The 26,523-nt window shown below is 37.5% G+C and overlaps 3 protein-coding genes across 3 annotated transcripts; all 3 read right to left on the reverse strand.

Moving 5' to 3' along the window:
• Positions 1–4,100: 4,100 nt before the first annotated feature.
• hoxa9b (homeobox A9b) lies at positions 4,101–7,013 on the reverse strand. The gene is made up of 2 exons (XM_074652447.1): positions 6,349–7,013; positions 4,101–4,744 (listed from the first exon to the last, which is right to left on the reverse strand). Exons 1-2 carry the CDS (start codon positions 6,878–6,880, stop codon positions 4,506–4,508), a joined length of 771 nt encoding a protein of 256 aa, XP_074508548.1. The 5' UTR covers positions 6,881–7,013; the 3' UTR covers positions 4,101–4,505.
• A 1,870-nt stretch (positions 7,014–8,883) lies between these two features.
• On the reverse strand, positions 8,884–13,013 carry hoxa10b (homeobox A10b). Its single transcript, XM_074652448.1, has 2 exons — positions 11,406–13,013; positions 8,884–9,587 (listed from the first exon to the last, which is right to left on the reverse strand). Exons 1-2 carry the CDS (start codon positions 12,199–12,201, stop codon positions 9,313–9,315), a joined length of 1,071 nt encoding a protein of 356 aa, XP_074508549.1. The 5' UTR covers positions 12,202–13,013; the 3' UTR covers positions 8,884–9,312.
• A 4,307-nt stretch (positions 13,014–17,320) lies between these two features.
• On the reverse strand, positions 17,321–21,387 carry hoxa11b (homeobox A11b). Its single transcript, XM_074653882.1, has 2 exons — positions 20,374–21,387; positions 17,321–18,098 (listed from the first exon to the last, which is right to left on the reverse strand). The coding sequence occupies exons 1-2, from the start codon at positions 20,981–20,983 to the stop codon at positions 17,866–17,868; spliced, it is 843 nt and encodes a 280-aa protein (XP_074509983.1). The 5' UTR covers positions 20,984–21,387; the 3' UTR covers positions 17,321–17,865.
• Positions 21,388–26,523: the final 5,136 nt, after the last annotated feature.

Raw genomic sequence — 26,523 nt, forward strand, 5'->3', positions numbered from 1 at the left:
GCAGGCCAAACCTGACAACACTGTTGTTTGTTTTCTTTTTTTTTTTAAGTTTTTTTTTTTTTAATTACCACTTATAGCCTTTTACTGTGTTGTGGAATTATTTTTCCATTTATGGTGAGTGTGATGCAAATGTATATCCAGAATAAAAATAAATAATTGGACAATTATACCAAATGTGCATCTGTTTTGTTTTGTTTTTTCCAGCGTGTAAAAGATGGAAAAAATGTATTCAATTGCAATTACATGTTTATTTATTACACATTCTGCATAAGCGAGGTTATGTCATATTCTGAAATTATATTTGGTGAAATCATTGTCTCATTAACTGCATTATATCATATAGGCTAACACACCATGCATATTCTTCCTGTGAGGAGGTACAGTGCGTGTGTGTGTGTGTGTGTGTGTGTCCTGGAAATAAAGCAGTGTGTTCACGAGCAGGATTTCCACATTACAGTTTTATTTATTGAGCCCGCTGGATTCATGAGAAGATTTGACAGATACTTCAGGCGCGTTGAAGGGCCGCAAATCAAACTGTTTTGCGCGTCGACATGTGCAGAAATGTCGTGATAAAATGCAGACACGGTCATTTTGGGCCTCTCTCTCTGTTCGCCTCTCAGGAAATCAGAGAAGACAAAATAATGAAAAATGTGGGATCAGAGCAAAGGAATAAAAGAAATGCACCTCACCTTTTTTAATAAGAGACCACTAGTATTTGATTCATGTCCTGTATGAAGTCAAACGTGGATATGAACACAGTTTAAGGAACAAATAGCATATAAGCAATAACTTTCAAATTGATGTGAGGTTGATAAAAAAATAATAATAATGTAGGTAAGTAGCTGATTAAAAAAAAAAAAGAAGCCATATCCTCCTGAGACTCAGCCCATTGACATGCGTCCTCTGTAGGGGACATTTTGTCCACATGCATATCCTCTTACTCTTTTGACCTACTCTATCAACCCCTGGTGTATTGTAAAGAGGACATCCTCGGCTTTCCAGTTGTATGGCATGTGTTTTTTTTTAATCAATTTGAATGTATTCTTGGTTTAATATCACTCTACAACCATAATCTGTTCATTTTTTTTGTCTTTTCACACTGAAATAGTCCTGTAATCCACTACAGTGGACAATAAAAATAAAGTTTAACAAGCCTACATTTTTAAGATTTTCTTTTAACCCTAAATAGGAAGGAAATCACAAAAAAAAGTAATTGGAAGACACTTTTTTTAGGATATAGAAAGCCAAAACTCAATCTCAAAAAGTCTGTTTGCCTTGAAAGCTGCATTAATCTGAGGTGTTGTCAGTATGGCTAGATACAGGGGTCAGTCATTTTCAAGACATTATTTGCAAACATGTTTAGGCCTATCTAATCACACACACACATAGAACAGAAGTAACCTCCACTCCACTTTGACCCAGAACAACAGACTACTGGTAGTGAGGATAAGTGGGACAGACTCTCCATGTGCTCATGACTTTACTCCCCTGAACTTCTCCTCCACAGTTCACTTGTGGCCTCCTCTGTCACCAGCAGTGTCAGGAGGTTTGATGTATAGGGGTCACGAGAGGTCACCGCAAACAGCATCCCAGCAACTTTCTGTTTTCCTGCAGCATGGCTCCTCAAATGGCCGTTTGCATGGAAGATACGCATCCAAGCATATGGGGGGATCAGACAGGAATGCCATCAACAACACTAATGACTGAAGAGACTTTACTGAAGGTTTTTGAAGTTTAATATTTAGTGTTAATGTCACTATTTTATCATGATTATCTTTACAGCTTTCCCCGAAAAAGGAATAAGAGACTTAATGAGCTGCATGTGGGTGACCTTTGGGGGTGAAGCTTTGGGGAAAGGATGAGGTTGCTGAGGGATACCAGGAAGGGAGGGAAGGTTTGGGAGTATCTTTCACTTTTTAGGATCTCAAGTTCATCGCTCAGTTTGGGTCCAGTCCGGCTCCTCCATGGGCAAAAGGGAAGTGTTGACCTGCCAAATTATCTGTATGTGCTCACACTTATAGAGAATTGATTATTTATTGATTCAATGGGTATAAAATTATACATTTGCCTTTTTAAAACCAATATCTGTATCAATTTAATCGCTGTTGTGAGTATTTATTGAAACATGCATTCATTTCATAAGCTACAGATATTCTTCTATCTAAACTATTCAAAAGCACAATTATCATTTGATAAATTTGAATAAGATAAAAACTAAAGGAACCCCCTGAGCAAACAGAACCCCCACTTTAATTAAATAAGGACGTTTAATTTATGCCATCATGGATGATCATGCAATGAAACATGAACACGAAGCAGGATTAGATGTTTTACTGACGAAAACGACACCACTGGTGCAGGTCTGTAATAAATGGGGAGTGGTCTTTGGTGTGCCTTGAACGCACCATCCAGTTTGTTGTTCAGATGAGCTGCTGGCTCCACCTGCTGGTGCTCAGAGCTCAGCAGCACTGAGATCAGCTCTTAGCTCTGACACCATCATCAGGAATTAGTTTGTACTATTTGTTGTTGTTTTTACTGTTTAATTTTGCACTTGTTCACCAAATAAAGAGAAATAAAGTGATATATGTTGAGTAATATATTTGGAAACTATTTCAGTGTGTGATGCATGTTGTTGTGTTGGTGTGTGTCTGTTGTCCTGAGAGCTGCTGCCGCTGCTGCTGCTGCGACAAAACAACAAACGGATGTTTCTGCACCGAGACAGACTAATTGTTGGTAGACGGTTGTAAAGTAATTAGACTTTTTGAGACAGACCCATCTGCAGTCCTGACATTACCCCTCCACCTCTCTTCCTCTCTCTCTGTGTGTGTGTGTGTGTGTGTGTGTGTGTGTGTGCGCGCGTGTGTGTGTGCGTGTGCGTGTGTTTCTTACATTGACAAAAGATATTGTTTTTTTTCAGGAGGTTTCCTATAAAGACTAAATTTTATAATGATAAAATTACCTATATGCATAATGTATTAGGAAGCTTATAATTACATCAAAATCTGATGCGCTCAAAATCACATTGTAACTTATTAAAAAGTAATCTTTCCTCTCTCTCTCTCTCTCGTGTGTGTGTGTGTGTGTGTGTGTGTGTGTGTTCAGGCCTATCTTACAACAATATCACATATATGACTGTTTGCCTGGGCCTCCTCTTTCGAAATGCTGCTTTACTGCCGTCACAGAGCCTCGACATGCTTTGCTGTTTTCGCACCTTATAAACAGTCGAGGCTGTGATGTGGGTTTATTGCAGGATCAGGGCATCTAGTCTAGTTTGTGGGGCGTTCAAAGGCCCCGAAAAATAGGCTAGTGCACACATAACATACATGCATTCAGACAATAATTAGGTGCAAACTAATCTATAAATACTGCAGTGTGTTTCGTTTGTTGCTTTAAGTTGCTCGCACTCTTTTAGTGTCTTTCTATGTCTAATTGTTGCGTGTTGTTGTGTTGGTTCCTCGATTTTATTTCTGTAAACGCTTTATAATGGAAAGATCCAAGAATATCCAAAGATAATTCATGTGTTTTTTATCTTTATAGTCAATATTTGGTTAAACAGGATGCTCTTTAAGTATCTCTTGAAAAAACAAAAGTTATTGGCTTTGTTACAATTAAATAACGTTTCCTCGTTTCCACAATAATATTATTGTAATAAGTAAATATTATTATTAGAAACATAACATTATGGCAGTATGGTTGAAAAAAATATATATTTTATGAGAGAAAATATCTGGACAGGCCTCCTTTTTTTGTGGCTTATTTGGGTTGTTTGCGCCATAAAGCTCGATGGTTACAAGCCAGTAGACGTTGTAAAAGTGGACTATTAATCTTTTCTTTTTTTTTCTGAAATAAAAAAAAAACAGGTTTCCGGTTCAATTATTTTTTTGACAGAAGTAAACATACAAATTTTGTAGAAATAGTTTTCAAATGTTTAAAGGTGAACAAAGCAGTAAATTGTTAAAGTAGGCCTAGTAGTATTTTATTAATTTATAGTATATATTTTGTTAAAATATGTTAGAAATGTATTTTAATTCTAAGCAAAATGATAACAAAATAAATAAGCCATGCTAATTCTCTCATGTGCTGTACAAACTACTCTTTATTTTGGATGAAACCAGGAACGATGAGGTATTTGAAGTGTGCACAAATGGATCAAAAACGTAACCTAGTTAAAAAACATCTAGAACGACAAAAAAAAAACAATAAGTTAAACAATGCAAATAGGTAGCTGAAAGACATTCAGGTAGTCAAGGATCATTTCATGCAAATAACAAATGGCCTAGTTAGTTAACTATTTCTGTGCGCCAAATACAATACAACTAGAGACAACTGTCCTCTCACAAACATGAAACACTGGATATCATAAGGAGGAAAAAAAACATCCAGCATTTGTTTTTAACAACACAAACTTTTACAACAACATGTGTAACAGGTCAGGAATATTAAAGTCAGACCCTCCTCCTCCTCCTCCTCCTCCCAACTCTAATCCACCATCAGTCCAGAACCAGTTAATTGTCTCTCCTCCTGTCTTTGTTTTCTTTCTTCATCTTCATCCTGCGGTTCTGAAACCAGATTTTCACCTGTCTCTCGGTCAAACTCAGGACTCTGGCTACTTCGTACCTACGATCCCTGGGGAGGTACATGTTAAACAGAAACTCCTTTTCCAGTTCCAGGATTTGATACTTTGTGTATGGACAACGCTTTTTTCTGGTGGGCTTTGCATGAAGCCAATTGGACGATGGGTCACCTGGAAACAGGAGGAGGTCAGGAGACAGGAGAGTTAATGCTCTCAGAATATCAAAAACACATTGACTTTAAAGTTTGGAGAAAACATTGCAAGATTATATAGTCATATAGGTTTATTTTCACTCTGTACTGAGCAATTTGAGGATTGAGGATAGCAAATTCATCACCAAATTGGGAATTGTGTATAATTATGCAGTGAAGTGTGTTAAATTATCATGAAGAACATCTTTTTTTTTACATAATATCATGTCACTGAACCATAAGACTATTGAGCCTAAACACAAATTTTACTCCAATTTGTATACTATAAACTAGTCTGTGACATCCAAAACACTTTCTCCACATTTTAGATTGACTTTACAGTTTGGAGAGGAAATGGCAAGATTATATATTTATATATAGGTTTATTTTTACTCTGTAGTGAGCAATTTTGAGGATTGAGGATAGCAAAAATTCCTCATCAAATTCCTTTTGGGAATTTTGTATAATTACGCAGTGAAGTGTGTTAATCATCATGAAGAATATCATATTTTTTACATAATATCATGTCACTGAGCCATAAGATGAGCCTAAAGTGAGGAGCTGCAGCTCTATCAGCATTTTCAAAAACAACTTAAAACGTCTGTTGAAAGCTGCTCAGCTCTGTACTCACTGATCTTTATTCCATGGTCTATCATGACTTGCTTTTACTTGACAAGCATACTTTGTGATGTGCTATTACTGTGTGTAGCTGTGTATTGTGCTGTTTTGTATGTTCTTTCTTGTATGACTGTAGTATGTTTCTTTGTTTTGACGTGCCAAGGGACTTACAGATGTGAATTAGCTTTAAAGCTATAATCTGGTAATCTGGTGCATCAAATGGTGACACTTGTGTTTTAAACTGTACATGGTCCCTTTTAAATAAAATAATAATAATAATAATAATAATAAACACAAATTTTACGCCAATTTTTTATAGTATTAACTAGTCTGTGACATCCAAAACACTTTCTCCACATCTTAGATTGACTTTACAGTTTGGAGAGGACATGGCAAGATTATATATATATATATATATATATATATATATATATATATATATATAGGTTTATTTTCACTCTGTACTGAGCAATTTGAGGATTGAGGATAGCAAATTCCTTTGGGAATTTTGTATAATTACGCAGTGAAGTGTGTTAATCATCATGAAGAACATGCATATCTTATTTTTACATAATATCATGTCACTGTGCCATAAGACTATTGAGCCTAAACACAAATGTTACGCCAATTGTTATAGTATAATCTAGTCTGTGTTTATTTTCACTCTGTACTGAGCAATTTAAGGCTTGAGGATAGCAAATTCCTCACCAAATTCCTTTTGGAAATTATGTATCAATGCAGTGAAGTGTGTTAATCGTTATGAAGAACATGCATATCTTATTTTTACATAATATCATGTCACTGCAGCCATACGACTATTGAGCCTAAACACACATTTTACGCCAATTTGTATACTATAAACTAGTCTGTGACATCCAAAGATACTTTCTCCACATCTTAATGCACATTTTCATTCATCTAAAACGAGTCCACAGAGTGAACCAGAATCTAAAATGCATCTCTTACTTGCATCTATCTCGCTCTTGTCCTCTGCTGCAGACGGACTCTCCTCAGTAGCTGTATTAGACGCGGATGTGGTTTCGCAGGGAATCTCCGCAAGGGACGCTCCTTGTTCAATGTCAGACAAAAGAGGTGTGTGCGTCTCCAAAGTTGTGCATTCAGCACTCCCAATGAGAGGCTCTGGTTTGATCTCATAATGCATGGCTGTCGATGGTAATCCCGTCAAACACAGAGACGCAGAGACCGGATCCAACGCCCAGGAGCGCGTAAACATGCCATCGGTGTCTCCAGTCGTGTAATGGTGATGGATATAGGTCGGAGCGGCTGTGTGCGGAGGATGGGCCGAGATGGGACTCCAAGATCCACCAAAAATAGAAGATTTGGCCTGCAAAGGACACGATTCCTGTCCGCCATATTCGCTGAGCATCGTCTGCTCCACCCCTGCAGCTGACGAGTACCTCGGTGCCATATTATCTTCCTGCTGCTGCTCGGGAAGAACAGGAGGCTCAATGTAATAACTCGTTCCCAACGTCGACATTGCAAAAAAATGCAAAAGGAAAAAAATGCAAAAGCAAAAAATATATATACACAACGCGTTAAAGGCTTGCAATGTTTAGAAAAAAACGATTCATTGCACATAAGGTGCTGCTTTCCTGCACCAGCTATAGGGGCTCAATGCGTCCAGCAAAGTTGAACCTTGCCCAAGACTGGATAGGGCGCCCAAAAACACGTGACCGTGGGACAGAACAATAAATAATAAATCAGCCTGCTGCTGCTCAACTAAATGGCCACCATTTTCCCCCCACCATATTTTTAATAGCAAAGTCCCCGCGCCTTTATTGGGGAAATATTTCGTTTTATAAAGCAATAAACGTTATGATTTTTGTCAAGAGATCTTATGTTAATCGATCATAGATGTGATAGAAAAGGAGCAGCAGAAGGGAGGTAAGTGGTGGGGGATTTTTAAAGTCTCCATTTGTGAAATCACCAAACAACCTTCATTAAAAATTGTGCCTATAATGGGATTATTTATTCTCCAAAATATAAAAACTGATATTAATTTTATGGCCACTCCATCTATAATAAACCTCTCACTTTTTTGGGAAGACATTTCTGGTTCTTGTTAGTGGGCGGCTATATAAAACATTTTCAAGACTTTTTAAATTAAAATAAAACAAGCAGAAATGTGTTTAAAAGCATCACTGGAGTTTTACAAGATCAGGACAGCTTCCACAGGATGCGCATGTCTACAGGGCTGTATGTGGGTCTAGATACTTTGAAGGCAATCTAAGACGGAAAGTGGGGGTTTGAGGGTATTTGGGTGCTATATAACGGTCCTTTTTTTATCACGGGCAATTGGGTTGTTTTTCTTAAGGTTACAACCTGGCTGTCTCAGCTAAATATCACCAATAAAGCTCAGCCTTTGTGTCCTTTCTCTGGCGCAAGCAGACGCATCCGGCATTTCCTACTGCGAGGCAACTGGCAGACTGCAATGATCATAACCGAGGCCTTGTCTGTCCTTTATGTCTCTCATGGACACATACAAGCCTTAATCCTTTCATTTCCCAGCCTGCGTCTCTTTAGATCACATAGGGATGCTCAAAAATACTTTTCAGAGCTTTAAATTATAGACATGGTGAAAACTTAGTATATCCATGATTAAATGGAACCATAACAGAATTTAACTTCATAATGAAAACCCACAAGACAAAAAAAAAATCATATTAAGAGTTCCTTTTACGCACAACAATAAAACTTCTTTATTGCACTTTTTGGAATAATAATGTTTTATGTGTTTGAAATTATTAATAAACTCCACCAGTAATTAATAGTGATTCACTTTTCATGATGCGACGAGTTTTTACTGAGGTAATCAAGGCAGTTTCGTGTTGTGGGAGAAATATAATAGCCCAACAACATGAGACTACCTAAACCACTCAACAGCCTGCTCTCCTCTTCAGGGATATCTGTGGTTTTAGGGTTTTCAAGGTGTGGACATTATGGAGTTTCTCAGAATAACAGCTCTACCTGGAAGGATTTTAGAAATCTGTAAAGGCGCAAAGACATATGCTCAGACACATTTTATATTCATGATCTGATGAGTGCTGCAATTCTGTTTTTGGACTGTTTTTTAGTCCAGATGCGCCGCTATACCTATACCTTTAAATTAAGAAATGTATTATTATAAAAATAATAATAACTGTTTGTCTTTGCTTTTGCAACATGGATCCACTTTTAAATAATTTAAAATATATTTTTCAAATAATAATAATGAAAAAAAAACACTGTCGTTGTGTGGTTTAAGTCTGATGTCAAGGACAAAAAGCAACGAAGTGTGCAGCCGCCAGACATCTATTATATTACAGGCCTAAAAGTATGAAGACCATCACCCTCAACTTCTGTAATAATATTTACTGTGCACACAGTCCAGAACACAAAGGTATTAGCACCATGCAGTGTACCTGAGCCAACTTTAAGATTTAAACACACCGTGCATGCAGCTGTTAGTGTGTCCGTCTGAATGAAATAAGAAGTCTGCAGTTGCAGGGATGGTTTTATTAATTTGACCAAGAACAAAAAAGTGCAAATATTCATCAGACCTCCTAGGCTGTTTTAGCTGTCACATAAAGGTCTACATGTTACTGTATAACACAAGTGTCCTAAAAGGTTAGTCCTGCATGCAAATTTCCAATGGTTCACTCAGGTTGACTATACAATTATGTACAAGCCTGAAAGCTCTGAAACATTGTGGTCACATTGGGAACATTTCAAACACAATGGATTACAAATGTAGCCATTTATAAATACATATATATCCACGACAAAATAAAACAAGAAAGAACAACAATCAATAAGTTAAGCAGTAGGGTCCTATTTTTTTTCCATGGACATTCTCACAGTTGGCTTCTGCACAGGCGCCCTTTGGATGCCATGGATGGAGGTATAGGGCGCCAAAAGACGCAGACAGTCTCATGAGAAACTGAAGTTGCTGGAGAGCTCTCGGATCCTGTTCTCACGGCTCATTTTTTTCAGTTTCATCCTCCTGTTTTGGAACCAGATTTTGACTTGCCTGTCAGAGAGGTGCACACCGCGGCTGATCTCCAGACGACGCTCTCTAGTCAAGTACATGTTGAAGAGGAACTCCTTCTCCAGCTCCAGAGTCTGGTGCTTGGTGTAAGGGCAGCGCTTCTTTCGGCCACTCTTAGCTGTGAGCCAGTTGGCCGTGCTTTGTATTTTTCCCTCTCCTATACAATAAAAAATGAAACAAGATATTATAGGCAACAGGTGTGACAAAAAAAACAATAACATCATAGGGGAGAGTGGGGTAAGATGAGCCAATTTTCTTTTTACTTATGCTGTCCTCGAAGTTATAGGAAAAATGAGACAGAAGTAGAATGAAAACATGAACCTTAATTTCAGGATCTCTCCTATCAAATGAAAATGATCAGCATGCATCTATAACAAAGCTGTCTGAAGGGAAGTATCATTAAAAATGATGGGCGAATACGATTCAAAATAAAGATGTCAAATTACAGTAAAAACAGAATTGTATTAAACTACTGAAGATAGGATGTGCTATATAAATTCTACTGTTTGGACTGACACCTACTACATAACCATGGAGCATAGAAAATACCCATATAATGACTATTTTTCTGTGTTCTATTTGATTTTTACAACCATTTTAAGCACATCCACATATCTATGTGGATATCACATACAGCTGAAATTCTGCACTTTACCAGAAACTATTTGCCCCGTTAAGCAGCAATGCAGTAGCCAACTGCACCTTTATTAAGACATAAAACAGACATAAAGCCTTGCACAGTCTGCTGCTGAAATGATATCAAGGCCTGCATGTGCCTTTGACGAGGAGACATGTGACACCAAAAATCCTGCCAAGGACAAATCTGGATTGACCTTTTGTTGTTGCTTTAAATTAAATAATAATGAATGAGAATATATATAAATGCATGTGTTTTTTAATCATCAAATAAATCCATAAAGCCTGTTTGAAAAGCATTGTAATAAAGCACAGCTATAACAGCCTATTTGTGATGTAAAAACAGCTAATAAAGCACAATAGCTCTGCTGCTCGGCTCTGATTAGTTACACTAAGTCACGTTCAATTTCGCCTCATGGCCGATAAATAGCCCGTTAAACTACACCTGTGAGTGTCTGGCTGTTGACCTAAATATTAATACACGAATAGACTATCATGCATTCATCTGGTTAGAAACCATATAACACAATGGAAGCATAAAGAAGTATATATGCGCATGCCCCTTTTACGCATAGTCTGCTATATTTTTGCAACACATTTCTACAATGCTACTCTTCTTTACCTTTGACTGGCTTCTATCAGCACTCATGCATTCATCTGGTTAGAAAGCATTTGGTTTAACACAATGGAAAGCCTAAAGAAGAGTATGCTCAGACTTGCCAACAGCATCTCTTCTGATCCCTTACATGTTTTAAATGGATGAATATCAACTTCTGCCCTCCAAGAGGCGGTTCAGAGTCCCTACATTTAACCTGCATCAGGCTAAAGAACGCTTTTGTCCATCTTGTTGCTAAACAATAATAATTAATATGCTGCTAAAGACATATAAATCCAGAGGACAGATGATGATTTTTTTTATAATGAGTTATGTATGAATAATTGTGATGTGTTTTTGTTTTTTTGTCTGATGGGTCTTACTTGTCTGTCTGTTTATGGTAACAGTATGTCTACTGTATGTGTACTTTTTCTAAAACTGAGCTGGATGCAAAATTAATTTCAGTGCAAACTGACAATAAAGTTGTATCGTATCGTATCGTATTATGCGCATGCACCTTTTACGCAGTCTCCTATATTTTTGCAACACATTTCCTACAATGCATGTCGACTCTTCTTCACCTTTGACTGGCTTCTATCAGCACTCATGCACTCATCTGGTTAAAAAGAACTGGATTCACACAATGGAAGCCTAAAGAAGAAGTATATGCGCATGTCTCTTTTACGCATAGTCTGCTATATTTTTTGCAACCCATTTCTACAATGCATGTCGACTCTTCTTCACCTTTGACTGGCTTTTCTGGACACTCGGCGCTGCATGTCTCAGCAGCGGGCTCAGGAGAGGATGAGGTCTCCTCAGAGAGACGGCTGTCCTCCTCGTCTCTGGCCGGTGCCGGTGCGGGTGCGCGTGGCGCGAGGACCGGCGGCGCCTCCTCGTGGCTCTCCCTCCTCCGCTCGAGCTCAGCAGCAGACGCAGCCTGAGGCGGCTGCTGCTGGCTGTCCAGCAGGCGGGCAGGTCGTTGTTGTTGCAGAGTAAAGTGATTCATGTTTGGCTGCACATCATGGTAAAGCCTGGAAGACGCGTACGTCTGAGACAGGCGGAAATAGCCGGGGACTGGGCACGACGCGCTCGAGTAGGAAATGTCATCTACTGTTGCTCCTTTGGCACATTTGTCCGGCTCGTAAAGGCAGTACTCCTCTTTTATATTCGGTGAGAAGGAGCACTGAGGAGCCATATTATGCTGCTGGTTGCTGCTCGGCTGATCCACCCGGCAGGACCTGGACGTCTCCAGCCACGTCTCCATCCCTTGGACATACGGAGCAGAGGACGGGATTTGGGTGCTTATTGGCTCGGTGCGCTTACCGATCCCGGGGAAACACGAGCCACCGGAGAGTCCATAGGGATATTCCGACGCCGGTGGCAAATAGACACCGTTACTTTGGTAATACGAACCGCTGTCGGTTCTCACGTTGATCAAAGAGTCCACGAAAAACGAATTCCCAGCTTGGTTGTTGGGGCATGTCATCGTCGTGGTGTAATTTGACGGAGGATGAAGATAGCCCTTTCTGCAGGCTGACATTTCTTGTGCAAAAACATTGCTGAATAATTACTGATACTCACGCTTTCTCACTAGTAGCCTGCAGCCAATTAAAACACCAGGCGACTACATAGACTCCTCCCAGTCCGACCAGGCTGCTCCACTATGTGTCGTATATTTGGTTTTAGGCTAAACTGTGGAGGGAAAGTGGTGCATCAGAGGCAAAATCTTTTAAATCTCCTCCTGAATCTGCACGTTTTTGAGCCTCAATCAATCCTCACCTTAGAAGCTCAAAGCTGTGCCTGTGTGAACTTAACAACAACCCCCTATTTGACAACTGGGGTTGTTGAAAAGCTGTCCCTAACAATTATGTACAATGCATAGCTTTATGGCCACTTTTACAAGCACTGTAAAAATGAAGGGTTTCTAGAGGTGCCTCAGGGTGCATCAAAGATCCAAAAAGGTCCTGTGTGACTCTTCTTGTGCTGCTCTGATGGCTATTATTGGACTGTTTTTTAAAAACTTCCTCGTGGACAGTCCAAAAGCAGTGCAGACAGTGTTTCATTGCAACCACATTGCTGGTCAAACTTCCTTCAGAAACCCTCGAGTTTATCTGATTGTGGTGTGAAAATTGTGGGTGTAAAATGCCACGATTGCGTCCAGACACATTTTTACTGCAAAGGCACTGTTATGGGGCATTTATAAAGGTGACACGATGAAGCTGAACAATGCCCTGGAGCTTTCTTTTTTTCTTAATGATCACTTAATATTGGCAAGACTGTAACTGCATATAGATGACATTAGAACTTGTTAATCTTGCTATTATCTCCCAAAGAACCACTGGGAATTTTGTACGGTTCTCCACGTATTTATTATCTATTTATAGTCCAATCTATTTACTACTACCTATTGAAAAAAAAAAAAAAACACACACACGCACACTTATTCCGGTGCATATATATAGGCTATATAGCTACACAGAGGTTAATCCCAATTTTTCTAAATTAAATTGAAGTTTAATTTCAAATCAGCACCTCCTAATACCCATTACACCCACGCCTAAAATACTCAATGCGCCTATTAAACTTGTTTTACTTTTCTTTTCTTTTCTTTTTTTTTAAATATGACAAATCTTCACCGTTTCTCTCTTTATAGTTTTTGTCCTTTTTATGAAAATTATGAGACAACAGGCCTAAGGTGGAGGTAATGAGAAAAATATAAAAACTAGTAAGCAGAAGGCAAAAAAAAATTAAAAGAAAGTACATATATCATTTAAAAGGGCCTATTGTTATATATAGTTTTAATTTGAAATAAACAAGACCACTATTCTGACATGGACCATTTTGCAAAAAAAAAGGGAAAAAAATGGATATAGTTGGCCCTCATATTATGAAGCAAAAACATAAATCGTACGCCTGGACTGCAACAATATTTTAAACAAAATAAAAAGTCAGAAATATATTAACCATATGCTTCCTTAAAAGTCCGTCAATAGGAGTTTACATCACAGGCCTACAGATTCAGATCAGCCTAAAGATTTCTCCAAATGTGGGTGAAATGGCTACAACCTCGGCTACCTCCATTTTCCTTTAAGTCTGGAGCCATAAAGTCTAGAAATCAGAGCTACAGTTTATGTACAGCCATTTTATCTGGCGTCAAACCTGCAGCATGTCTGGCTGCAGTGAATGATAATAATCATTAACCCTGCAGGATTATTTCCTAGGATGTTGCATTGTGCGCAGTGGGTGATCTGATTTTCTATTATTATTATTCCCATAAAACTTTTCTAAAAAATTAATTCAATTAATTTTGTTAAAGACAATTATTGGAAAATCCCCCAAAACGGACTGCTTTGTGTGAAATGTCTCTCTGTTGGTCGCACACGCACAATGACACACACAATAACTTTTTGTAAAATATCATTCAAATGAATGAATAGGTTATATAGTATTGCACTTCATATGGACACACAAGTTAAATCTTAATAGTAAACAAATGGTCTCATTCCAATTTCTCGTTTTCACGTGTTTCCATTGTTTACATAACGACTAAACAACATAAATCAAATTTATAAATTTATAAAATGAAGTATAAATTATAAAAGTTAGAGAGCCACAAAATGTTTGGTATATATCATATCGGCCTTTGTGATCTTATTATTACTTTGTGCGCATTAATCACTCCAGGCCTGTATAACATCTGCACACAACTGCAACCTGAGAAGAATCTGCATTAAATCTGATGCTCAAAAGAAACAAACTTTGCTTGATTTACTTGTGGTAATTTTCGCCAGCAAATGCTTTTCATGACATCATATAACATCTGCACATTATTAAATGATAAACAGCGTCTTCAGCTGGAGATGGGACAAAAAAATAGACCCACATCCTTAAATCACATTAAGGAAAATGTCATAAAAAAGCACATGATAATATGTCTGTGCCTACCTTAACAATGAAATCCAGAAGTGGTGGTGGTGACATATTTTAGAGCAGCTGAGTCAAACTTCTTTTATATATCTCAATTCACGGCAATGACATTGATCTGAGGAGCGCCACCCAGTGGATGGAGACAGCACATCTGCAACACAACACACAACACAACATGCAGGATATTCCTCCCTAAGACGCTGCAACAAATGACGCCGGAAAGGTCCGTGAACACAAGCTTTCAATGCTCCCAGCCCTTGTTTTTCAGCCCCCTTAGTCACAGTTAATAACCTTGGGTCTCAGACGCTTTATTGCACTACACTCTCCAAATGCTCCAGACGAATCCGCCGTTTTATGGCCAAGTTACTGGAGCAACTGGGAGGATGTGCAGCAATCAAAGCGGAATTCCTGGGAGCCTCACAGGATGCATCAGGGCCCTTATTAGCTTATGGCAGGCCAATTCAAGTTGCTTTCAGAGGGTCCTGGTTGGTGGTGGACACACAAAGCCACCTGAAGACACTTTTTACCCATCTTTTTTTAAGGCTTTCAGTTGACCTTCCTAACATAAATCCTCATTCACTGTAAACAATTGCTGTTAATTTACAGCAGGATTTCAACAGCATTAACCTGTTATTGCTAAAACAGTGTTAATACAAAAGAAAACCTGTTAAATTACGCTCATAGGCCGTTTTTTAACTGAACTATAATGCATTCTTAAAAAGCAGCCCTTTACTGCTGATCAGCTGTCTAAAGTATCATCAGTAACAGTTTCATGCAGTATTTTTTTAATTCTGGGACCTGATCTGCACATGTGAGGCTTGTACATTGTACATGATTGTAAAATCAGTGAATTAGCTTTATTGTTCTTCACTCACATGTTGTTATGGTTTGCATTTTGTGCTTGTAGCCAGCTAGAGACAGACATTTTGGGAAAAGTGTCAATGAGTCTATTATAGCCTTTTTCCTAACAAGTGCCTTTAATTGTATTTAGTGTGACTATTCCTATGTCTGTAACCTGCTAAGTCTATTCATCTAGGCAAACAATTATATTTATTAAAATGTATATAAAAAATACAACCTAAATAGTGCATTAAAACAAATCAGTAAGATAATGTAAAAGAAAGGTGAAAAACAGCTCTCTAATGTATCTTTAAACAGTAAATTAACTGTAAAAAAATACTGGGAAATTAATTAAAAAAAACTGTATTTTTCATTAACAGTACAAAGCTGTACATTTCAGCGACAGTATAATAATGTTAATTTTACAGTAACATAAAGACAACCCTGCTGCCAGATCTTTACTGTTATTTTACTGTGTGGCCTAAATTCACATTTAGCATCAAACTGATGTGAAGAAGTTGGACGTAGGTCATTCCAATACAAAGAGCTCCATCAGACTGGAATAATCTTCCTCTTTTTTCTGAGATCTATTACCTCTTTCCGTTGCTTCATGTACATCTTTATTTTCTCATCTTAAAACAACCTGTTCATGTTTTTTAATTTGTGTGTGTGTGATCCTCAGTTTATTTGTGCTATACATATAACCTGAAGACAAACTGTTGCAATTGTTCTTTTATGCTGATGTAATTGATTTAAATATGGTCATTGTATCAAATGTTTCTAGTATAACAGCAGAGGGCTGATGATGGGGTCAGGGTGGGAGATGGTGAGCAAGCTGTCTGTATCTGTGTATTTGCAGTGTATGTTTTTTATGTAATGCTGTTTTGTCTGTATGTGTTTTTTTGTATTTGTGTCTATAGGACCCCCTCGAAAATGAGATGCAAAATCTCAAGGGGCTATCCTATCCTTTCAATAAATTCAAATTCAATTTGGATTAAACCTCTCCAGATGATAAATTAATGAACATACAGATAGTGATGGTTGTAATAGTGATCTGGAGTTCTTTATTTACCCCCAGTGTCACTCCCATGATTAGCTGACTTTACATAAATAGATTCACATTCTTTGGTATAGTGTGGCATGTAACATCTATTATAGCCCATATATGCATTCACACAAGTGTCAAGATTGTTTCAGTAAGATGATAGGGTGATAGCCCTACATGATAGGGTGTACTGTCCTAGACCTCTAACAATTTATCATGATTATTTATTTTATTTTATTTATTTATCTATTTATTTATCTATTTTTTTGTAAACTTGTTTTTTTTTGAGTGCCCTCTGGGTATTGTCATGGGATATCTATCAGTCCAAACATGTTTGTGTAATGGATTGTCAGAGTTGTATTAACAAAATTCAGAAATAAACTCTGTTTGAAAAAAAAAAGATTGTTTCAGTATAAGCCCTAACAGGCATGTTATGTCAGGAATCAGCCCCAGAACTGAATGAACCCTTTGTAATGGATATCAAACAATAACTGCAGCGGATCTCGTTTCCCAGCCATGAGGGAATAAAAAGCACCGGACCTACATATCATTGCATCTGATACGATACACGTGCTGGCATATAAAATAAAAATTTGGATGGTGTTTCATTGCTTTTATCTGCGGTTTGCCTTTTGGATGAAGTTCGGAAATAATCCAACTTTACGGCCACAAGAGCTCAACAAAAAGGGTTCAAGCGCAGATGTTAAGTATCAGATTTATGAAATGGATGAATTGGTGTATCAGATTATAACTTAACTCACTCTCTAAATATGCGACATTGAGCGGTCATTTGGGGGTTAATAGTGTCAGGTGAGGTCTGATATAGTAATGCCAAAACACACAAAACAGGTTTAAAGTCACCGGAGTTTGTATTTGTACAATATAAAGTTAAAATATTAAGAGAAAAGACACGGACAGTATAGTTTGATGTCAAAATTTCGGGCCATATAAAAGTTGCGTGCGTAAATTTGGGGAAACAATTTATATTCTAAAGAATTTAAGGAAAAAAAAAAAAGTCCACAATAATCTCCGTTTGTATTATTACATAATATTTTGTATTATCAAATAATACAAAATTAATTTAGACACATCTAGCTTTCCGCGTAAGAACACTATACACGCAACCATGTAACTTTAAAATTGGGAAAATTGCTTATTGGTCGGGCAAGCAGAATAACAGGCCTATAATAATAATAATAATAATAATAATAATAATAATAATAATTGAGCCAACGGTGTTTAATGACAAAATAGTGTATAAATAGTATAATTCTTTATGAAGTCTGGCATATTAAAAAAAGTCGCCACCCATCCTGTCCAGGTAACATGTGAAGGCTTAGATGTGAAGATGTGGAGTCTTGATGTCACAGTGACAGTCTCTTTGTTCAGTGTTTATAGCAGGGGGTTTGTGGTGTAGTACTGTAAACGGTCTCTGTTCAGTTTCTTCTCCTTCATCCTCCTGTTCTGAAACCAGATTTTGACCTGGCGATCTGTCAGATTGAGCATCCGCGAGAGCTGCACGCGCTTCTCTTTGTTGATGTAGACGCTGAAAAAGAATTCCCTCTCCAGTTCTCTGATCTGATACTTTGAATAAGGACATCTCTTCTTGCGCGTCCTCTGGCCACCTGAAAAGATAAACAAATAAAAAAAAAAAGGCAAAATGTCACCACATGAGATATATAGACACAATTCAACAACATGAAATCATGTGTCCATTTCCTGCTTTGAAGCAGTGGTGCACTGTAAACTGTTAATTTACAGCAGGATTTCAACAGTATTAACCTATTATTGCTAAAAACAGTGCTTTACTGTTAATACAAAAGAAAACCTGTTAAATTACGCTCATAGGCCGTTTTTTTAACTGAACTATAATGCATTCTTAAAAAACATCACTTTACTGCTGATCAACTGTCTAAAGTATCATCAGTAACAGTTTCATGCAGTATTTGTTAAATTCTGGGACCTGATCTGCTCATGTGAGGCTTGTACATTGTACATGATTGTAAAATCAGTGAATTAGCTCTGTTCTTCACTCACATGTTGTTATGGTTTGCATTCTGTGCTTGTAGCCAGCTATAGACAGACATTTTGGGAAAAGTGTCAACAAGTCTATTATAGCCTTTTTCCTAACAAGTGCCTTTAATTGTATTTAGTGTGACTATTCCTATTTCTGTAACCTGCTAAGTCTATTCATCTAGGCACAAAATAATGTTTATTAAAATGTATGTAAAAAATACAACCTAAATAGTGCATTAAAACAAATCATTAAGATAATGTAAAAGAAAGGTGAAAAACAGCTATATAATGTATCTTTAAACAGTAAATTAACTGTAAAATACTATGAAATTAATAAAAAAAAAAACAGTTCAAACAGTATTTTTCATTAACAGTAACAAGCTGTAAATTTCAGCGACAGTATAATAATGTTAATTTTACAGTAACATAAAGGCAACCCTGCTGCCAGTTCTTTACTGTTATTTTACTGGGAAATTCTTAACAGTGGTGGTGGTCTGACTTTGGAGTTCAAGTGTTTCCCTCCTCTCTCTCTCTCTCTCTCTCTCTCTCTCTCTCTCTCTCTCTCTCTCTCTCTCTCTCAGGCCTGCAGGACCAGGATTTGTAAACAAAGATGTTGGGCATGAAGGGATCTGCGTGTCGGAAGTTGTGAAAACTTATTGAAATCTGTAAAACCATACCGGCTGGCTTTTAAGAGTTGAGGGCGTGGGTCTTTAAACCGAACAGTCAGTCATGTATCGAGTATCTGATATGCTTGTTGTGCGCTTTTTGATTTCACTGTGCGTAAAAAGGTGTTGTTTTAGTGTTTAGTGAGAGCAAAGTCCATGAAAAGCAAATGTTGAATTAAATCCCCACAAATCCTGTGAATTTGTTAATATTTGTGTTTGAATAAGGATCAGGGTTTAAAAGCCAAAAATCTGCTCCAAAGTCACATCAAAACTCCTCTTTAGTCAACCCAGAATAACCCAAATGATCAATCCAAAAGTAAACAAGTTAAAAAAAATAACATAAGAAGTTAATTGACACAAATATGTGAGTTATAGGTTGTATCTAAAATGTTTAAATTGTTATTTCAATAATATCTTATAGGGGTTTAAGCCAAAATTATAAGGGTTTAAGCCAAAATCTGCTTCAAAGTCACATTGAAATTCGTCTTTAGTCAACCCAGAATAAACTAAATTATCAATCCAAAAGTAAACACGTTAAAAGAAATAACATAAGAAGTTAATTTGGTTTATTCTGGGTTGACTAAAGAGGAACTGTGATGTGAATTTGTAAATATTTGTGTTTGAAGAAGGAGCAGGATTTAAGCCAAAATCTGCTACAAAGTCACATCAAAATTCCTCTTTAGAATAAACCAAATGATCAATCCAAAAGTAAACACGTCAAAAGAAATAACACAAGAAGTTAATTGACACAAATATGTGAGTTATAGGATGTATCTAAAATGTTTAGATTGTTATAACAATAATACTTTATAGGGGTTTAAGCCTAAATCTGCTAAAAAAAATCACATCAAAATTCCTCTTTAGTCAACCCAGAATAAACCAAATGATCAATCCAAAAGTTAACACGTTAAAAGAAATAACATAAAACAGTTAATTGACACAAATATGTGCCATATAAATGAAGTTTACAGGCCAACTATACAAGCTCATATGCAGACCAAAAAAAGTGGAGATGTTGTTTGAAATGTTGGAAGACAAAGCTTAAAGCCAAAGTCTTCACGGCCAATTTCAATCCCAAGGCACGTGATCTTGTCGTTTAATAACATAGTTTTGTTATAGGGGTAAAATCTGCAGGCCCTCCATAAACCTTACTTATAAAACAGCATATAAAAAGCTTTTAAGAGCAACGCGTTAGATTTGTCCTCTCCTATATACTCACTGCTGCTGCTTTTGCTCTGCTTCTCTTCACTGTGGTCGGAGGACGACTTGGGACTGCAGCTCTCAGCCATGTCCGAGCATGCCGGACCTGGGCTCGTTTTGGCCGCATGTCTGTCCACATCTGTCGCTTGTGCCGTCTGCGTCGTGCCGCTCTCTGCGCTCCCGTACGCGGTGTCGAAGAACTGGTCGAACGCCTGCGGCAAGACGCCGTTCCTACCGACGCTGCTGTGATAGAAGCCGTGAGTCGTCGGGTTGTTGGAGGAGCTGGAGTGGCTGGATGAGCCTCCTTTCACCAGGATCTCTCCACCTCCACCTCCACCCCTGGAGGTCTGGCTCGTCCAGCCGTCCCTGTGCACCATGTCCTCCGGATAGCAGTGTGACAGGCTCCCCCTGCTGTGGTGGTGGTGCCATTTACTGGACGCATCAATGCCATAGTCTCTGAAAGCCACGTCTCTCACTGGTACTGAGGACTGGTATGGGTATGTCATGGGACAAGAGGACTGGCTCTGGGTTAAATAGTGAGGGAGACCCGGGAAGTCTGCTCCGGAGACGTAGTAAGTGCAACTCGGTAAATACATATTAGAGCCAGAGATCCGCTCATCAAAATCCATATTCTGCCTGTTTTGAGAAAAACGTCCTATAATAAACCGCGTAACGTCCTATAATAATAATAATAACGCGCACATAGTTCCTCCGCGTTCGCTGCATGCGCTCCAGTCACTTTGAGAGGCAGACTGGTGGAGCAAGAAATCCTTTAGACGTGCAAAGCAAAGCTGACGTGGGGGATCCATCTCTATCCATTCCTGAGGGCCAAAAGCCATGTGACCACTGGCACAAAATGACAGATAGCCTACGCCTCAATGTGTAGAGGGCTATAAGAGTCAATGAGTTTATAAAGTAGAGCTTTCGGCTGTATGGGGAAGGGAAAAATACTGAGAGAGAGAGACACAATTTAGGCTATTTTGGAAAACATTTTAGGCTCTTTTTTCATTGTAGAGATATACTTCTATCCGTCTATGTGGACTGTTATTGCTATTAAATTACCACATTACAGGGTAGAACAAAACAGAATTATATCCGATTTCACGTCCAAGCTGCTTAACCTGCCATTTTTATACCTTTAGGTCCGTTTTTAAAACCCAACCCTCACCTTAACCCTAACCTTAACCTCTGAAAGGGGACGCCTGAAACGAGACGAAGACATTTTTAGACCATGCAAAGGCAACACGATTTAGACTTTGCTATGCATGTGAGAGCTTAATCCTTCAGGCACACATAACATTTAACAGGCTAAAATAGATCACTTGTTGAGTTTGATATGACAGGTCTTATTTTAAGAATTAGGACCTGTAAGGCATACGTGTCAATTATTTTTGGAGGATATTTCAACCAATTAAGTCTATTTATTTCTATTTCTATTTTTGTATTCTTATTTTATTCTAACATTTGTATCTATTCTTTTGTTATTATACTGCTTACTTGCACCAACAAAACCAAAGCCAATTCCTAGTGTATACCTCTTACACCTGGCAATAAACACGATTCTGATTTTGATTCTGATTTAAAATGATTTCATGAATTCGTCGTTTCCTCTGTGAGAATTTTAAATTGCTTCTCTGGCTTATAGGCTCATCTAGTCTACAAGTGCAATGCACTTTTTTTTCAGGCATCAGTCCAATTTGGCACCAAACAAAAAGACAAAAAGGCCTGTAAAGACAGACTCCTCTCTTATGGTTGCTATGTGTTTGTTTGGAGCAGCATTTCATTTAAAGGTCCCATATTGTAAAAAGTGAGATTTTCATGTCTTTTATATCATTAAGCAGGTTTAAGTGATATATAAATACTGTGAAAGTATCAAAACGCTTAATCCACAGAGAAATACACACAGCCCGTTTTCAGAAATTGTGCGTTTGAAACAAGCCGTCAGGATTTCTGTACATTTGTGATGTCACGAATCTACAATATTTAGACAATTTCACAGTTTTAAACATAAACATTCTAAATGTGTCCCTGTTTATTTCCTGTTGGAGTGTATGTGAATGACATCAGCCGACAGGATGTAAACATGGACCCAAACTGTTTCCTAGCAACGCAATTCCGGTGCCACTCCTTGAAATATGCTAAAACTGAGCTTTTCAGACAGAGGGTAAATACAGGCATATTCAGACAGACAGTATGCGAAAAAATAACGTGTTGTTTGAGCATTACAGCATGTAAACATGTTCTAGTGGAAACCCAAAATACAAGTATGAACCTGAAAATGAGCATGATATGTCCCCTTTAAGCATGCCAGCTCGCCTCTGTTGTAGACTTCACCATTTCACCCATTTATGTTTAAGTGCATGCTGATTGTGTCTGTTTGTGCGCGTAAAAGTTGATACGAGGTTCCAGACGCAGCCTGGATGAAGTTCATATGAGGCTAATGAGCTGATGTACGCATGCGTTTACCGTCTAATGTAAACATACAGATGTTAGGCTACTAATAATAATAAAAAGGGGCTCCAGTCTTTACATCGTCCAATAGAAACCTTTGGACACGGGCTGTTTCCATCACTCCAATCCATTTTCATTTGTCATCGCTGCTGAGTAAGTGGGCACACATGTGTCACATATCACTAATCCTGTTATGCAGCCAATTTTAGAATTTAAGTCCAAACTCACTTTTCATACATCAAAGCCTGTGAATTTGTTATGTGCAGGGAAGCATATAGGAGACTGTGTGATAGTTCATTCTGCCCAGGTGCTTTTGCTGTTTGAGTTGTTACCACGTGAAACTGTTATTCATTTTGGAGATTAAAATAGCCTTATATGATAAACTTGACGACAATTTCCTATTTTTTTTTTATTCTTTTGTGACTTATTCAGCCACTTCAGCCTTGAGGCCGAGGATTGGATTAGTTTTTCACATTAAACCTCTTTTCTCCTATACGTCTACAGCCTCAAAGATATTGTTATAACCAGAGCCAGTAGATGCGCATTAATACACTAATAGAAACCGTATGCATTGTATCGATTAGGCGTGTTGGCTGTATGTTTTAACAAAAAGCTGGTAAACCTTGACCTCCAGCCGGTTTCCATAATAAAGGAAAAGAAATGCTCAAAAAATATATTTTCATTAAATTTAAATCATCCTACTTTATCAATACGAAATTATGAATATAGCCAAATTATATATTGTATTAAAAAGGCATCTGAAAGCATGGCCAAATACTTTGAATAAAATGAAATTTAATATACCAAAATATTTTATTGATATCATTTTTTTTGTTGCCATTTACTTAGACAACCACAAGAAAGTCAAGGCTGGTTAGTTGTTTCTGAGTCGCCTTGAAAGGTTCAGATGCAATAAAGTTGAGGAGGAGGGGGGGATAAAAAAGGGGAAAAAATCCTGTGGCCTGAAGACCTCAGAAGAATAAATATATGATAATTATTTCAGTGTAGCAAATGTAGAAGCTGAAGCTGTATAAAAATACATGTGAGCAGCCACTCTCTGCTGATGTGGCTGTGAGGAGGCAGCTAGAGGGGATTTTAAAAATAAAAGCATGTTTTCTTGGTTTCTCTCTGACTTTTCCTCCGACACTTAGGAGGACTGTGGTTTAACTTAACTGCCTGAAAATCTGTGTGCTCCATGCCTTTCCTGAGTCCATTTCACAAGGGGCCATTTTATAATATTTAGGTAAAAAGTGCGGGTTCAGATTTACCCATTTAAAGGCCCAATCTGTCATGTTTGTGCTAAATAAATACAGGATACATGTAGCTTTTATTTATGTAGCGTGATTTTAGAGTTTGTGAGCAATAGATTACAAATTTTGCATTTTATTTCAATTTATTTCCATGTTTATAAGCATTACTTGTGTAATCAAAAATATATATAAAAAAACTTAATTTAAATCTAGTTTGTCTCTGAATTAAAGGAGTTGTATAGGCTAAACCAATAAGACAGTGTCAGCAGATTTCAAACCTGTGTTTTGAATTGTGGTATTTACATTTGGATCATGCAGTCAAGGAGCAAAACATTTCCCACTTTTTTGATATTTATGATGATTTGAAAATGTTTCTGTACTGATTTATTACTCAAAATAAAGCTTTTTTTCAAGGTTCTTTCAGTGTAATGGCTGCAACGTTGTTAACGTGAATCACTCTGAAGACAAAAGATTTATTTAAAATGACTGAAACAGGATGATTTGAGCCACAGACCATAACTACGGATTTTGAAGCTGAAACAAAAATGATCCCAGATTAGGTTTATTGATAGTTAACTGTTTGTATTAGTTAAGCTAAAACTATTTTTTTGCCACAGACTCCATGGTTTCTAAAGTAATAAACAAGGTATTTCATATTATTTAAAGTTAACTGGTGGAATACGAGAAAAAAAGTACATATTTGACAGTGATGAAGGAAAATATTGAAATCTGAACTCACACAATGGGCCCCTGGGCATAGACATGTAAAGGACCACCACTCAATAGTCACAGATTCAAAGAGACATATTTTTGTTAATTTTGCATCTCTTTGTAGTTGTTTTGCATCCATTTTTGGTCATTTTGAATCTCTTCGTAGACATTTTGCGTCTATTTTTGGTTGCTTTGCATCTCTTTCTAGTCGTTTTGTATCTCTTTCTAGTCATTTTGCGTCTCTTTTTGATTGTCTTGCATCTCTTTGTAGTTGTTTTGCATCTCTTTATAATCGTTTTACATCTCTTTTTGGTCGTCTTGCATCTCTTTCTAGTCGTTTTACATCTCTTTTTGGTCGTTTTGCATCTCTTTCTAGTCGTTTTACATCTCTTTTTGGTCGTTTTGCATCTCTTTCTAGTCGTTTTACGTCTATTTGTTCGTTTTGCATCTCTTTTTGTTCGTTTTGCATCTCTTTTTGGTCATGGTCAACAGATACCAGAAAACTAAAATAATTGAAAGTTTGAAGACATCAAGGTGTAGAGAAACTGAAGAGCGAACAGAAAAAGATGGAGTTTGACAGCACAGAGGAGTGTGTGTGTGTGTGTGTGTGTGTGTGTGTGTGTGTGTGTGTGTGTGTTTGTGTGTTTGTGTCTCCGGAAGTGGTGGACTGTTGGGGGATTTACAGCTGAGGAGGATGCTGTAAAACACAACAACTTAAAAAAAGATAATAAAATTGTTTGGATTCACAAATTCAACCTCTCATTCATCCTCAAACATTCTGTCTGTTACGCAGATGTTATAATATTGCAGAAGGCAGCAGGTCTTCTAATTAAACACAGATCAGTCAAACTTCCTGTCTGCCTGTCTTCACTTTAAAGTGTGAACGTCTGTTGCCATTATTGTCCAGCTATGTTTCATATTTCTAAATACAGTTTTGTTGTGTCATATCTCGGCAATAAACACTGAGGAAAGGCTGCTACCAAATACAGCTATGGTGTGATGCAACAAATATGGAGAAAAAAATAATTAAAATAAAATGCTGCAGTAGCCAAAGACAAATGTAAATTAACAAAACTTTCTCATCCAGAGTTAAACATGTTCATGCATTTGATTGTGCTGTTTGGAAGGAAGAATACCCAGCTATGCCAACTCATTAGTGGTCTGATATATTAGTTTGTTGGGGGAAATATTTAAATGTTCCTCAATTACATGTTTCCTTCAACTGTATAAATAGCAAATTCTAAATAAAGATTTGAATTTTTGTCTGAAGTTCATCGCACATTTGTTGCTGTGTTAACTTTAATGTCCTCTTTTGGAAAATGGAAAGGTTTCAATTCAGCAAGTTTTCACTATTAGATTTGGATTTTATATATTAGTTATTTAGCTATTATTAGTGTTGTTACTGAGTAATACAGTGGCACGCTTCAGGCCTACATACGGGGCTTTTTTTGGAGTGAGGTGCATTAACCTGTTTGACTGTTAGGGGGAGCAATGACACAGAATAACAGAATAGAGGTTTGTGAAGGAAATCCATCTCAACAAGGTAGAAGAACATCTACACATCAACATGAGCCACATCATTCCCAAACGGCAGTCCAAACGCTTTATTAAACCATTTCAGCTTTATATAAGTATTACCTGTATTAAAAGTCACATCTATCCAGTCGATTAATAGCCCTTTAGCAACAAAAAAAAAATTGCCTTGCTATTGTTAGTTAGAAGAGTTAGACAGTTTGGAACTCAGTGCTCCGGTTCTA

Source organism: Sebastes fasciatus, chromosome 12, assembly GCF_043250625.1.
Source record: "Sebastes fasciatus isolate fSebFas1 chromosome 12, fSebFas1.pri, whole genome shotgun sequence".
Lineage (NCBI taxonomy): Eukaryota > Metazoa > Chordata > Actinopteri > Perciformes > Sebastidae > Sebastes > Sebastes fasciatus.

Coding starts and splice junctions, on each gene's coding strand:
- hoxa10b (XM_074652448.1), bottom strand. CDS start 12,201: ATGTCAGCCTGCAGAAAGGGCTATCTTCATCCTCCGTCAAATTACACC. Junction 9,588..11,405: donor TCCAGAAAAGCCAGTCAAAG/GTGAAGAAGAGT, acceptor TTTATTGTATAG/GAGAGGGAAAAATACAAAGC.
- hoxa11b (XM_074653882.1), bottom strand. CDS start 20,983: ATGGATTTTGATGAGCGGATCTCTGGCTCTAATATGTATTTACCGAGT. Junction 18,099..20,373: donor GCAGAGCAAAAGCAGCAGCA/GTGAGTATATAG, acceptor TTATCTTTTCAG/GTGGCCAGAGGACGCGCAAG.
- hoxa9b (XM_074652447.1), bottom strand. CDS start 6,880: ATGTCGACGTTGGGAACGAGTTATTACATTGAGCCTCCTGTTCTTCCC. Junction 4,745..6,348: donor CAAGAGCGAGATAGATGCAA/GTAAGAGATGCA, acceptor TCCTGTTTCCAG/GTGACCCATCGTCCAATTGG.